General features: G+C 42.5%; 1 protein-coding gene across 3 annotated transcripts in view; it reads right to left on the bottom strand.

Annotated features, from left to right (window-relative positions):
• LOC132892095 (cystathionine beta-synthase-like protein) overlaps positions 1 to 15,050 on the bottom strand; it is a 110,836-nt gene that overhangs the window by 43,863 nt on the left and 51,923 nt on the right. For all 3 annotated transcript variants that reach the window (XM_060930488.1, XM_060930489.1, XM_060930490.1), the window contains one exon: positions 4,763 to 4,897. In XM_060930488.1, the coding sequence (XP_060786471.1) occupies positions 4,763 to 4,897 (135 nt within the window). The remainder of the gene's footprint in view (positions 1 to 4,762; positions 4,898 to 15,050) is intronic.

The raw sequence follows: 15,050 nt of genomic DNA, 5'->3' as shown, positions 1-15,050 counted from the left end.
CATGCATGCATAAATCCAAGCGGAAGCTCCACCATCCTTGTCTCTCACGTCTGGCTTCCGATGAATCTGGACGTATAAAGAGGCGCTCTCCACCCAGAAAGACATCTTCTTTCTTGCAAGATCCATCACTCAGCGCAATTTTCTTTCTTACCCTTGGCAAAGGTAAACTCTAGAGTCGCGCGATCTTTAAACTCAACCTGAGTTACAACCGGTTTACTTGCATTAGAAGTGACGTCACGACTGCAGCCCAGGCAGTCAAAAGTTAAGAAGCGATTGAATCCTTTTTAACTCAAAAGCGCTGTGCATCTTATTCTGATCAGAGGCTTTTCCTCACGAACGCTGAGGTTCGGACCAAGAATCCTCTGCTTTCCACGGGAACCACCCAAGTGCTCCGCTGGACCCGAGAGTTTCTACGCCTCCATCACGAGCGGCTCACGCGCTCCCACGGCGAGGCCCGAAACTACACCGGCGAATAGTTCTTCATATCTTGCTAAAGGCAGGATTAAGTAAGATTTTGGCATTTGGGCATGATAGTCTTAGGAATTTGCTTTTATTGAAATAGTGTGAATTTAAACCCAGGTTTATCTGTTACACTGTTAGACACGCAGCGTGTTGATTTATTTTGGTTCTATGTTCTCTCAATTGTTTAATAGATAGGCTGCGCATGCTTCTCTCTCTCTCTCTTATTCTGACTAACACTAATTTCATCATACATTTTGACCTTATCAAGGTTTCAGTGAGTTTGGTAATGTTATGAGTGTGGAATCTTTTTGTTACTGAGAAAACACGTGCTCAACAGGCCTGATACACTTTAGATAGCTTCCCTTTGTCTTTAGCAACACGTGCTCAGTAGGCCTCATAAGGCCTAACAAACACGCTTTAGCTAGGCCATAGGGCCTTTTAGCAAACTCACACTAGCAACACAAGGCTAAACACAGAGCTAATCCTTTGTTCTGTTTAGATAACATTCTTTTGTTTAGTTACCAACAAGCTAGGCCTCCACCACGTGTAGTTAGCTACACGAGGCTAAACACATGGTCAAGTCCTTCACACACCTCACTGCTTGTATATATTGATTTATTTTATCTTTTTATCTTTGTATAATAAATTCATTTATTAAACAAACTGTGTTTATTTGTGTGAACGATATGAAGTCCCCAATCTTCTCAAAGAATTCAAAAAGGGTGCATAGAAAAGTTATGTAATGTGGTAAGTGATTGTAATAATTTGGAAATATACCATAATTTAGCTGTTTGGTAATTTATTATTAAGCACCAGGATTAATGGTATGATTCACTAAATGATTCATTGAACGATTCACCAAATGATTCACTGAATGAGACTGATTCTATGGTATGATTCAATTCAAATGAGTCAAATTAAACGATTCAATGGGATTGATTCATTTTAATTATTGGCCTTCAAAATTTAATGAGACTGATTTAACGAGATTGATCACTTAATTTCAATAATTAACTGATTGCACCCACACTCCAAACAGGTCAGAGACAAAGTTTTGGAGAAGTATAGATCAGGGTTGGGTCATAAAAAATATCACAAACTTTGAATATCCCAGGGAGCTCCATTAAAGGGATAGTTCGGGATTTTTGACATGAATCTGTATGGCATCCCCATCAATAGTGTCGTGCAAATACACTGACTTACCCCTGACAGCATCCTGTGAGTCCAGTTCTTGTCCAGTTTTGGTCCAGACGAAAGTAGTCCGGCAAGTTTGTTGGGGTCACGAAAGTAAAACGTTTTTTGTCTCAAAACAGTGTGTTCAAAAGAGTGATATATTTGCATCACAAAACCGTTGCCAAATAAAAAGTCAGACCTCGAAATCGCTTGGCACTATTTTCTCTCCCTTCTTATCACTGCGCGCTGCCGGCTTCATCCAGCTGCGGCTCCAGCTTCAAGGATAAGCTGGAGCCGCATAAGTAGGAGTCCCGGCGGGTGGTTTGTATTCGATTCGTTTATATCCCGACCTTGTCAGCTGTCACACTTATGTTCATGGACCCGGTAAGCTGGTAAATAATATTTATTTTTTTCTTTACCAAATTCTAACAGAAAATGAGAGCGCCCGAAAGGGAAAACCGAGAAGAGCCGCCTCACGGCTGTAATGCAAATTGCTTTCCTCCTCAGTATACAAGTGCACTTCCATGTCAGGGAAAAAGAAACTACCACTGCTGCCTATGTAGTGCCCTATTTATACAAATAGGAGTCATTCAGGATTCAGCCATGACACGGAGCAAAAACATGGCTGAATCCTGAATGACTCCTATTTGTATAAATAGGGCACTACATAGGCAGCAGTGGTAGTTTCTTTTTCCCTGACATGGAAGCGCACTTGTATACTGAGGAGGAAAGCAATTTGCATTACAGCCGTGAGGCGGCTCTTCTCGGTTTTCCCTTTCGGGCGCTCTCGTTTTCTGTTAGAATTTGGTAAAGAAAAAAATAAATAAATATTATTTACCAGCTTACCGGGTCCATGAACATAAATCTGACAGCTGACAAGGTCGGGATATAAACGAATCGAATACAAACCACCTGCCGGGACTCCTACTTATGCGGCTCCAGCTTATCCTTGAAGCTGGAGCCACAGCTGGATGAAGCCGGCAGCGCGCAGTGATAAGAAGGGAGAGAAAATAGTGCCAAGCGATTTCGAGGTCTGACTTTTTATTTGGCAACGGTTTTGTGATGCAAATATATCACTCTTTTGAACACATACTGTTTTGAGATGAAAAACATTTTACTTTCGTGACCCCAACAAACTTGCCGGACTACTTTCGCCTGGACCAAAACTGGACTCACAGGAGGCTGTCAGGGGTAAGTCAGTGTGTTTGCACGACACTATTGATGGGGATGCCATACAGATTCATGTCAAAAATCCCGAACTATCCCTTTAAATCCATTATAGCAAAATGGAAAGAACATGTCACGACTACAAACCTGACAAGAAAAGGCCCCGCCCACCAAAACTCACAGACCGAGCAAGGAGGGCATTAATCAGAGATGCAACAAAGACGCCAACAATAACGCTGAGGGAGCTGCAAAGATCCACAGCGGAGATGGGAGTATCTGTCCATAGGACCACTTTAAGCCATACATGCCACAGAGTGGGGCTTTATGGAAGAGTGGCCAGAAAAAAACCATCGCTTAAGAAAACATGTTTGAAGTTTGCCCAACAGCATGTGGCAGACTCCCCAAATACATGGAAGAAGATTCTCTGGTCAAGAGAGACTAAAATTGATCTTTTTGGCAATCATGGGAAATGCCATGTGTGGCGCAAACCCAACACCCTGTAAACACCATTCTTACAGTGAAGCATGGTGGTGGTGGCGGCATCATGCTGTGGGGATATTTTTCATCTACAGGGACAGAAAAGCTGCTCAGGACCGAAGGAAAGATGGATAGCACTAAATACAGGGTGATTCTGGAGGAAAACCTGTTTGAGACTGGGACGAAGGTTCATGTTCCAGCAGGACAATGACCCTAAACACACAGCTAAAGCTACACTGGAGTGGATTAAAGGGAAACATTTAAATGTTTTGGAATGGCCTAATCAAAGCCCAGACCTCAATCCAATTGAGAATCTGTGGCAGAACTTGAAGATTGCTGTACACCAACGCAGCCCATCTAACTGGAAGGAGTTGGAGCAGTTTTGCCTTGAGGAATGGGTAAAAAATCCCAGTGGCTAGATGTTCTAAGCTAATAGAGACACACCCCAAGAGACTTGCAGCTGTAATTGCAGCAAAAGGTGGCTCTACAAAGTACTGACTGTGGGGGGGAGGTGGGGGTGTGAATACTTATGCACACTCCAGATTTCTTTTTTTCCATCTTAATTATTGTTTGTGTCACAATAAAACAACAATTTGCACCTTTCAAGTGGTCGGCATGTTGTGTAAATCAAATGGTGCTAACCCCCCCCCCCCCCCAAATCCATTTTAATTTGAGCTTGTAATGTGACAAAACAGGACAAACACCAAGGGGGATGAATACTTTTGCAAGACACTATAGCTAGTTTAGACAAACATGAACATTTTTTATAATCATAATTATTCAGTCCTTCTGTGCTTCAAGTAAAGTCTATTTTTATATAACACTTTTAACAATAGACATTGTCTCAAAGCAGCTTTACAGAAAATTAAAGACTTTAAACATGAGCTAATTTTATCCCTAATCTATCCCCAATGATGAAGCCTGTGGCGACAGTGGCAAGGAAAAACTCCCTCAGACCACATGAGGAAGAAACCTCGAGAGGAACCAGACTCAAAAAGGAACCCATTCTCATCTGGGTGATAACAGATAACGTGATTATAAATAACTCACTTCTATAACTGTGTCCGATAGAATCACAAAGTACAACTGTGTAACCAGGAAATACATTATAGTTTAACATGAAGTCAGTTTCGTTGATGTTATAAACTCTTCACTGATGGAAACTTCAGTGTAAAACTGTTCATGACAACTGCAGTCCTAAAGTTAGCAAGTCAACTGTAGTCCTCAGCCATAAATGTATAACTAAGTGTCCAGAGCGTCCTCTGTCCATATGGGGCCATCCTCCACAGGAGCGATGTGATGAGACTCCAACCAGATGTTGGACATCAGGATGGATCAGGCAGATCCGAGGAGCAGAAGAGGTCAGTATCTCAATCTCAGGATCGACAACTAACATGCTTCCTAATGGTTTAATTTTTGTCACACAACAGCACCATGACATTCCTGTACCTGACATAGCTAAAGCTAACACACACACACACACCTGTGTTTCCAGAGGTGGGCTCGATGATTGTGTCTCCGGGTTTGAGGATGCCGTCTCTTTCTGCATCCTCCACCATACGAATGGCAATGCGATCCTTCACACTGCCTCCAGCGTTAAAGAACTCACACTTAGCCACTACAAAAACACACACACACACACACACACACACACACACACACACACACACACCTCAATTTCAACACTTTCAATTAAAAAACAAACAAACAAACAAACAAACAAAACAAACAAAAAACTCACAGAAGAGTAAGCTTCATGAAAAACATCTCTTCACTCATTTATTAATTGTATAATGAAACTTTTTATCCATTTTTAGTTACATGTAAATGTTGTGGAACATCTGAGATGCGGGTTAGTTCTTGTTCTCACTTGTGTAACAGCAGCTATAAACAGTCGGTCACTCACCAGACTTTCTTGATTTTCTCTCTTGATATTAATAAGACAAAAATAAATTAAAATGACCAAGAAACCACAGAGAAGCATAAACTCCTCTGTCCTGAAGATGTTGGAAAAACTAAAGTTACAGTTTCATCTCTGACACTGGAGACTCCTTCCATAAACGTTACAATGTTAAACATCTCCTTACAGAAAACTTCATTATATCAGTGATTATACAGGTTTTTAATCTGTTCACATCCCTGTGAATGAGCTGTTACTATAGAAACAATAATGTATTAGAACTAGCTACTGTTCTGGAACATCAGTCAACACCTTCTGAGAAATCAGTATCTGGAATCCAACAGTGCTGTGGTTAATAAAAACGACACAGTATTTTAAACCATCAGATTGGGACTGAAAAGTTTACAGCTCAGAAGGTTGGAGGTTCAAGTCCCAGCACCGCCAAGATGACATTATTGGGCCATTGAGCAAGGCCCTGAACCCTGTCTGTTCCAGGAGCACTGTATCATAGCTGATCCTGCACTTCACTCTACCCCAAATTTCCTAACAAGCTGGGACATGCAAATAAAATAATTTCACTGTGCTCTTATTTACTTCTTCAATGTATGCAACATATAAAGTGCCTTAAAGTATTCATACCCCTTGAACTTTTTCACATTTTTCCACCTTACAACCACGAGCTTAAAAGTTTTTTATTGAGATTTTATGTGATAGACCAACACAGAGTAGCACAGAATTGTGAAGTGAAACGAAAATGATAAATGGTCTTCAAAATTTTAAACAAATAAAAATCTGAAAAATGTGGTGTGTATTAGTATTCAGCCCCCTGTACTCTGATACCTCTAAATACAATCCAGTGCAATCAATTGCCTTCAGAAGTCATCTAATTAGTTAATAGAGTCCTACTGTGTGTAATTTACTCTCAGCATAAATACACTTGTTCTGTGAAGGCCTCAGTGGTTTGTTAGAGAACACTGAAGAACAAACAGCATCATGAAGACCAAAGAACTCACCAGACAGGTCAGGGATAAAGTTCTGGAGAAGTTTAAAGCAGGGTTAGGTTATAAAAAAAATATCCCAAGCTCTGAACATCTCAAGAAGCACTGTTCAATCCATCATTCAAAAATGGAAAAAGTATGGCACAACTGCAAACCTACCAAGACATGGCCGTCCACCTAAACTGACAGAGCGAGCAAGGAGAGCACTGGTCAGAGAAGCAGCCGAGAGGCCCATGATCACTCTGGAGGAGCTGCAGAAATCCACAGCTCAGGTGGGAGAATCTGTGCACAGGACAACTATAAGTCGTACACTCCACAAATCTGGCCTTTTTGGAAGAGTAGCAAGAAGAAAGCCATTGTTGAAAGACAGGCATAAGAAGTCCCGTTTGCAGTTTGCCAGAAGCCATGTAGGGGACACAGCAAACATGTGGAAGAAGGTGCTTTGGTCAGATGAGACCAAAGTTGAACTTTTTGGCCTAAATGCAAAGCGCTATGTGTGGCGGAAAACTAACACTGCTCATCACCCTGCACACACCATCCCCACTGTGAAACATGGTGGTGGCAGCATCATGCTATGGGGATGCTTTTCTTCAGCAGGGACAGGGAAGCTGGTCAGAGTTGATGGGAAGATGGATGGAGCTAAATACAGGGCAATCCTGGAAGAAAACCTGTTGGAGGCTGCAAAAGACTTGAGAGTGGGAAGGAGATTCACCTTCCAGCAAGACAATGACCCTAAACATACAGCCAGAGCTACAAGGGAATGGTTTAGATCAAAGAATATTCATGTGTTAGAATGGCCCAGTCAAAGTCCAGACCTAAATCCCATTGAGCATCTGTGCCAAGACTTGAAAATTGCTGTTCACAGATGCTCTCCATCCAATCTGGCTGAGCTTGAGCTATTTTGCAAAGAAGAATGGGCAAAAATTCCAGTGTCTAGATGTGCAAAGCTGGTAGAGACATACCACAAAAGACTTGCAGCTGTAATTGCAGCAAAAGGTGGTGCTACAAAGTATTGACGCAGGGGGGCTGAATACTAATGCACACCACATTTTTCAGATTTTTATTTGTTTAAAATTTTGAAGACCATTTATCATTTTCGTTTCACTTCACAATTATGTGCTACTCTGTGTTGGTCTATCACATAAAATCTCAATAAAAAACTTTTAAGTTCGTGGCTGTAAGGTGGAAAAATGTGAAAAAGTTCAAGGGGTATGAATACTTTTTCAAGGCACTGTAAAGGCTTCTTCTACACCTGCTTGTGCAACCTGTCTGACCTGTTTAACGGTCCTCACTGAACTGCACCACATAAAAGGTTCACTGCCTCTTTAAACAAAACACACTAATGGACTTCCTTTTTCCAAACCTCCCAAATCTGGCTTGCTCCTCAGGGAGAAGGCCAGCTTTGGATTCCTGTGAACACACACTGGTCCAAATGTGCTTCGTATTTCAGGGGTCGGTCCAGAAGTCACAGAAGTCATGATAGAGAGTTAGATTAATACACAAAGAGATCCTCAGTCGCAGTGAAAGGAAGCTTGTGTGAAGCTAAAGAGTAGGATTGGGAAATTTACACTTGAGGTACGCCACTGTGAAGCAACAGCATGAAATAAAAACTGTTGTTTTGTGAAATAAGCAGTCAAAATAACAGAAGCCTGGACATCCAATTATTCAATTTAGCAGCTTTTGTTGTTGTATTTTACGATGGCATAAACAAAAAATGTTGTTTCAAGACCTTATCAAGCACTGAATGGTGACATATTTTGCATTTTGGCCAATATACAACCCCGATTCCAAAAAAGTTGGGACAAAGTACAAATTGTAAATAAAAACACAATGCAATGATGTGGAAGTTTCAAAATTCCATATTTTATTCAGAATAGAACATAGATGACATATCAAATGTTTAAACTGAGAAAATGTATCATTTAAAGAGAAAAATTGATTTTAAATTTCATGACAACAACACATCTCAAAAAAGTTGGGGCAAGGCCATGTTTCCCACTGTGAGACATCCCCTTTTCTCTTTACAACAGTCTGTAAACGTCTGGGGACTGAGGAGACAAGTTGCTCAAGTTTAGGGATAGGAATGTTAACCCATTCTTGTCTAATGTAGGATTCTACTTGCTCAACTGTCTTAGGTCTTTTTTGTCGTATCTTCCGTTTTATGATGCGCCAAATGTTTTCTATGGGTGAAAGATCTGGACTGCAGGCTGGCCAGTTCAGTACCCGGACCCTTCTTCTATGCAGCCATGATGCTGTAATTGATGCAGTGTGTGGTTTGGCATTGTCATGTTGGAAAATGCAAGGTCTTCCCTGAAAGAGACGTCGTCTGGATGGGAGCATATGTTGCTCTAGAACCTGGATATACCTTTCAGCACTGACGGTGTCTTTCCAGATGTGTAAGCTGCCCATGCCACATGCACTAATGCAACCCCATACCATCAGAGATGCAGGCTTCTGAACTGAGCGCGGATAACAACTTGGGTCGTCCTTCTCCTCTTTAGTCCGAATGACACGGCGTCCCTGATTTCCATAAAGAACTTCACATTTTGATTCGTCTGACCACAGAACAGTTTTCCACTTTGCCACAGTCCATTTTAAATGAGCCTTGGCCCAGAGAAGATGTCTGCGCTTCTGGATCATGTTTAGATACGGCTTCTTCTTTAAACTATAGAGTTTTAGCTGGCAACGGCGGATGGCACGGTGAATTGTGTTCACAGATAATGTTCTCTGGAAATATTCCTGAGCCCATTTTGTGATTTCCAATACAGAAGCATGCCTGTATGTGATGCAGTGCCATCTAAGGGCCCGAAGATCACGGGCACCCAGTATGGTTTTCCGGCCTTGACCCTTACGCACAGAGATTATTCCAGATTCTCTGAATCTTTTGATGATATTATGCACTGTAGATGATGATATGTTCAAACTCTTTGCAATTTTACACTGTCAAACTCCTTTCTGATATTGCTCCACTATTTGTCGGTGCAGAATTAGGGGGATTGGTGATCCTCTTCCCATCTTTACTTCCAAGAGCCGCTGCCACTCCAAGATGCTCTTTTTATACCCAGTCATGTTAATGACCTATTGCCAATTGACCTAATGAGTTGCAATTTGGTCCTCCAGCTGTTCCTTTTTTGTACCTTTAACTTTTCCAGCCTCTTATTGCCCCTGTCCCAACTTTGAGATGTGCTGCTATCATGAAATTTCAAATGAGCCAATATTTGGCATGAAATTTCAAAATGTCTCACTTTCGACATTTGATATGTTGTCTATGTTCTATTGTGAATACAATATCAGTTTTTGAGATTTGTAAATGATTGCATTCCATTTTTATTTAGGGCCCGAGCCCGAAAGGGCGAAGGCCCTATTGATCTTGTTCGGTTTTTTATTATTATTCTTATTATTTATTATTATTATTATTATTATTCCTTAGTCGCGGTTGCTGTTCGGCCTTTTTTGGGGCACTTCCTGTGGACGAAAACGCGCATATTTTGGATCATTTTATCGGCATCCCCTACGCTACTCAGATCCAAAACCCCAGATCTGGGCGGGGCTCTGGGCCTCTATAGCGCCCCCTAACGCCTTGAAAATTTTGCCTTTTTTCGAAGGCTCCTGGTTGCCATATAGTTTGTCGTAGAGGAACGAAATTTGGTTCACATATGTATCTTACTGAGACGAACAAAAAAAGTTCTATGAATGCATAGCCACGCCCAACAGGAAGTGAGGTAATTTTACTTTTGTGCGAAATGCATGGCCACGAAGACGGCGCAACTCCTCCTAGACCGTTCATGGGAATGTCACCAAAATTGATACACATCATCTACAGACATGGCTGACAAAAGTTACTAAATACGTTTCACGTAGGATAAAACGTTCAGAAGTTATACGTCAATCAATTTTCACTTCAAAATTTTACATGCTAAAAAATTCATAACAAATCTTCTAATTGCTCAAAACTGCTCATACTTCACACGCAGATCACTCATTGGGCTTCTGACATGTTACCCAATTTCTGTGATATTTCGCCACTGGGGGCGCTATTTTTGGGCAAAAAATCCAATCTTTCCTCAAATTTGGTCAAACTTCACGGCCACCCTCTTACTACCTCCCATGTCATGTATACCGCATTTTGGGAATTTTCGTCCATGGGGGGCGCTGTTTTTGGCCGACGCAATTGCTCCAAAACGGGTTTTTGGTAAATAATTCCATAATGCTTTTCCTTCACACCACTACCTTGTGATAGTGCGTTCCTGTTGTAGACACTTATTTTTCCAACTCATAATCGCTCATGTACAGCATAGCGCCACCTTCTGACATGGGAAAAACCAAAAAATTTATTCTTCAAAAATCTATATCTCATCTTCTATTTACTCAATTGTCATCAAACTTCATACGCAAACTCTTCATAGCTCACCTGACATGTCCGCCAAATTTTGTGCACTTTCGCCCCTGGGGGTGCTGGTTATGGCGGAAATGATATTGCAGCTTCTGATTTGTCAAACTTGGCAAGCAAACTCTTTTCAAGACCCTTATTGGGGCGCTTGCCATGGTCGACAACGCACGAAATTTGGCTCCTTTTTCTTAGACTGCCACCGCTACTGAGAACCAAAAGCCCAGATCCAGCCGGGCCTCAGGGCCTCTATAGCGCCCCCTAACTCGTTGTGATTTTGGCCTCCCGCTTTAAGGTGCCTGGTTGCCATGTAGTTTGTAGGAGTGGCATGCCATTTGGTACGCATATGTATCTCACTAAGCCGGACAAAAATGTAATGCCAATGCATTAGCCACGCCCAACAGGAAGTGAGGTAATTTCACTTTTGTGCGAAATGCATGGCCACGAAGACGGCGCAACTCCTCCTAGACTGTTCATAGGAATGTCACCAAAATTGATACACATCATCTACAGACATGGCTGACAAAAGTTACTAAATAAGTTTCACGTAGCTTAAACCGCTCAGAAGTTATACGTCAATCAATTTTTAATGCAAAATTTTACATGCTTAAAAATTCATAACAAATCTTCTAATTGCTCAAAACTGCTCATACTTCACACGCAAATCCCTCATTGGGCTTCTGACATGTTCCCCATTTTCTGTGATATTTCGCCACTGGGGGCGCTATTTTTGGGCAAACAATCCAATCTTTCCTCAAATTTGGTCAAACTTCACGGCCACCCTCTTACTACCGCCCATGTCATGTATACCACATTTTGGGAATTTTCGTCCATGGGGGGCGCTGTTTTTGGCCGACGCAATTTCTCCAAAACGGGTTTTTGGTAAATAATTCCATAATGCTTTTCCTTCACACCACTACCTTGTGATAGTGCGTTGCTGTTGTAGACACTTATTTCTCCAACTCATAATCGCTCATGTACAGCATAGCGCCACCTTCTGACATGGGAAAAACCAAAAAATTTATTCTTCAAAAATCTATCTCTCATCTTCTATTTACTCAATTGTCATCAAACTTCATACGCAAACTCTTCATAGCTCTCCTGACATATCCGCCAAATTTTGTGCACTTTCACCCCTGGGGGTGCTGGTTATGGCACAAATGATATTGCAGCTTCTGATTGGTCAAACTTGGCAAGCAGACTCTTTACGGTATTTCGCGGGGACGCATGCCCCCGCCCCCCCTGGCCGCTGGCGCGAGGGCCCGTCGAGGCCGCTTGCGGCTTTAATTACAATTTGTACTTTGTCCCAACTTTTTTGGAATCGGGGTTGTACTATGGTCCGAATCATTTCCATGTAATGTGTAGATATGAAGCATTCCCACATAATATGAACATAAAATCAAATTTGAATACTAAAAGCTCATCACTGTTGAGGAAAACTTTATTGTGAAATTGTTTAATTGCCCAGTACTATTTAGGAGGTTGTGATTTTTTTAAAATTATTATTATTTATTTTACTGGGGTAGTGGTGCCTCAATGGTCAAGGTTGGGGTTTCACTATTGGGCCCTTGGGCCCTACCTGTTCAACCCCATATAGAGGTGGGCAAAGACATAGATAATAAACCAACCATTTATTTTACTAACATTAGTCGTACTTTGACGGCAGCCCAGGAAAACTGCCACATAAGCAGTGCATCATTCCTTGCTCTCCCACTGCTATGGTGCTGAAAAGATGACAGCACTTCAGCACCAGTGTCCTGGACAGCCAAAAACATCATGGCTATAGGGCGAACAGACACGGCTGGAGCAGTATAATCGGTGCCTCAATTCACCCTCCTTGAGCAGCCAGGGGAGTATAAAGAGACGCCACCATATTCAGAGGTTAGTTAAGCTCACTCAGTGCACACATGCTGATTCTTGCTCTCCCTCTTCATTCAGGGTACCTTGCTGATGCCAAGGATGACACTGAAGTCTACAGAGAGCCTTCCCTTCGCCGCCACCAGATCCAGCCACCTTTATTGACTCTGGACAATCACTGAAAGACCCAGATGCAACCAGCCCCCACCCGTGACTTCACCGCCGGCCAGCTTCAGCCCTCTGGTACCTGCACAGACACCTCCCTTCCACTTCCCAAATCCTCTCTTCATTAAAGGTGCCCTTCCACCCAAAACGTTTAATACTGGCTCTTTTTGAAATACCATAGTTCACTCCAAGTTGCATATGCATGCGAAAATGTAATTCTACCCCCATTCCCTGTATTAGCTTATGAAAGAAAATAGTCGGAAAAACGAGCAGATCTGAAAAAGCCATACGATCTTATGTCACTTCGTAAATTAGTATTCATGGCCTCGCCCACCTTGGCTTGCGACCGACCACGGGAAGGAAGTTCGGATTTAAGCGTGAGGAGAGATAGCAGAGCCAGTGTTGCCAGATTGGGCGGTTTTAAGTGCATTTTGGTGGATTTGAACATATTTTGGGCTGGAAAACGCCAGCAGTATCTGGCAACACTGAGCAGAGCCCATCTCGTCAGTAGCTAACGAAGAGGCCCTAACAGCAAGTTGAAAACATGTCTGAACAAGTTTGTGCCTGTGTTATTTGTGGCAGTAACACATCAACATTGCATTTCTTGCCCAAGATAGAAGAGGTGAAGAATAAATGGTTGGAATTTATCTTTGGAACACCACCAGCGCAGTGTAATGCAGCGTTAGTACTGTGTTCTGATCATTTCAACCACAGTGACTTTTCAAACTTCGGTGCCTCCAGTAGTGGTTTTGCTTCGAGGTTGCATTTAATCCCTGGATCTGTGCCGTCAAGACGATCGACCACCAGCTCACAAGCTGTAAGTAAAACATGAACTTTTTGTTCGAAGGTTTTTGTTACAAAATAGCATGTTCATATTCTCCACGTTAGCATGCATGACACGGTCACAAACTAGGCAGGGATGAGAGTTTTCCGCTTTTTCTGAGTAAAAAACGACCTTTTTATATTATGCCAAATCTGTTGAGAATTTTTTTATTAATTTCGGGGGGTTGGGGTATGTTCTGTCATGCTGTTCAAACTTTATTAACTCCAACGATGTTTACACATTATTTGTAAGTCGCCATCTTTAGTCTCGTTTAATCTCGTTGAATGTGATGTAAAATTCGTGTTATCTTCATTGTTATTGGTCAAAACATCAACGTCGAGACCATAATAGCCAATCAAAACAGTTTTTACAAAGACACCCACATTCTTTTTTTTAAGTCACTCGTTCATTTGTTTGTTTGTTCAGTAAAAACCCAAACATTTGTTGAATTTTTCTTATTTCCTCGCATCGCACCTCAATGATGTCAGCACGCGGTATTTTTCTCTTCGCGGTTTGTTCCTTCTCTCTCACCGTAGTAAGACACCCACATCCACTTGTTCTGACTCACTGGAGGTAGCGTCACAGTGCTGTTAACCAATCAGAGGTAATACGTTTACATGTCATGAATATTAATGAGTAAGAGCTGAAATCCTGTCGTTCTCCCACCACCCACTCCTCCAGCAAACTAGAACAGCCTGAAACAGGAGAACCACAGCATTTTTTTTTTCACCAAAACCAGCTCACAGGGCATTCATTCATACTAGAGACCACCGCACAATTAATGAAAAAACGATGCAAGGAGACCTTTAAACTATCATCTTTTTTTGCTCCAAATCCCTGGGCTGTCTGGGTCCATGTTCTTATGCTGCAGCTGGGAGTGCCACACTGGTGGAGAATTTTGGCATGAACATGGCGCACCCCCCCCCCCCATGGAACCACTCCTGCAGCATCTCCTGGAGACCAGCTGCCAGCAACAGCAGGTGACCCAAGAACTTCAGGTCACCACCCAGGAGTTGCTGCAGCAATGAGCCAGAGCCTCTCCACTCTTGGCCTGCCTCCTGGACCCTTGGCAGGAAGCACTTCATCTGCTGGATAAGCTGACCCCTGCATATAATGTTGAGGTATACCTGTACATCATTGAGCAGGCTATATTTTGGGAGGGGTGGCCCAAAGCGGAATGGACCCAGGCTATGGCTCATCTCATCAGAGAGGCCCAGCTAGCATACTTCAGCCTCAGCAGAGGATTACTTGCTCCTGAAAGAGCAAATCCTGGGGCACTGTTGGTTTTCCATCTGCCACACCGTGATGGAGTTCCACTGCTAGGTGTACTGGGCTAAGGTCAACCCTCACAGCCAACTGTATGCTTTGCTGAGAACCACCAAGTGTTGGCTGCAGCCTGAGCAGCACTCAGTGATGCAGGTTGCAGAATGGGTTGTCATGGATAGAAGAACAACTTTATTCATCACATGCTTGTGAAATTCCTTACTGCATTTAACGCATCTGAAGCAGTGAACAAAAACACATGCACGCACACACGTGAGCAATGAGCACACACACATACCCAGAGCAGTGGGCAGCCATGCTAACAGTGCCCAGGGAACAGTTGGAGTTAGGTGCCTCGCTCAAGGGCACCTCAGCCCA

This window comes from Neoarius graeffei, chromosome 9 (assembly GCF_027579695.1).
Source record: "Neoarius graeffei isolate fNeoGra1 chromosome 9, fNeoGra1.pri, whole genome shotgun sequence".
NCBI classification, from domain to species: domain Eukaryota; kingdom Metazoa; phylum Chordata; class Actinopteri; order Siluriformes; family Ariidae; genus Neoarius; species Neoarius graeffei.
The sequence above is the reverse complement of the archived record's forward strand: the minus strand, read 5'-3'. Positions and strand labels throughout refer to the sequence as shown.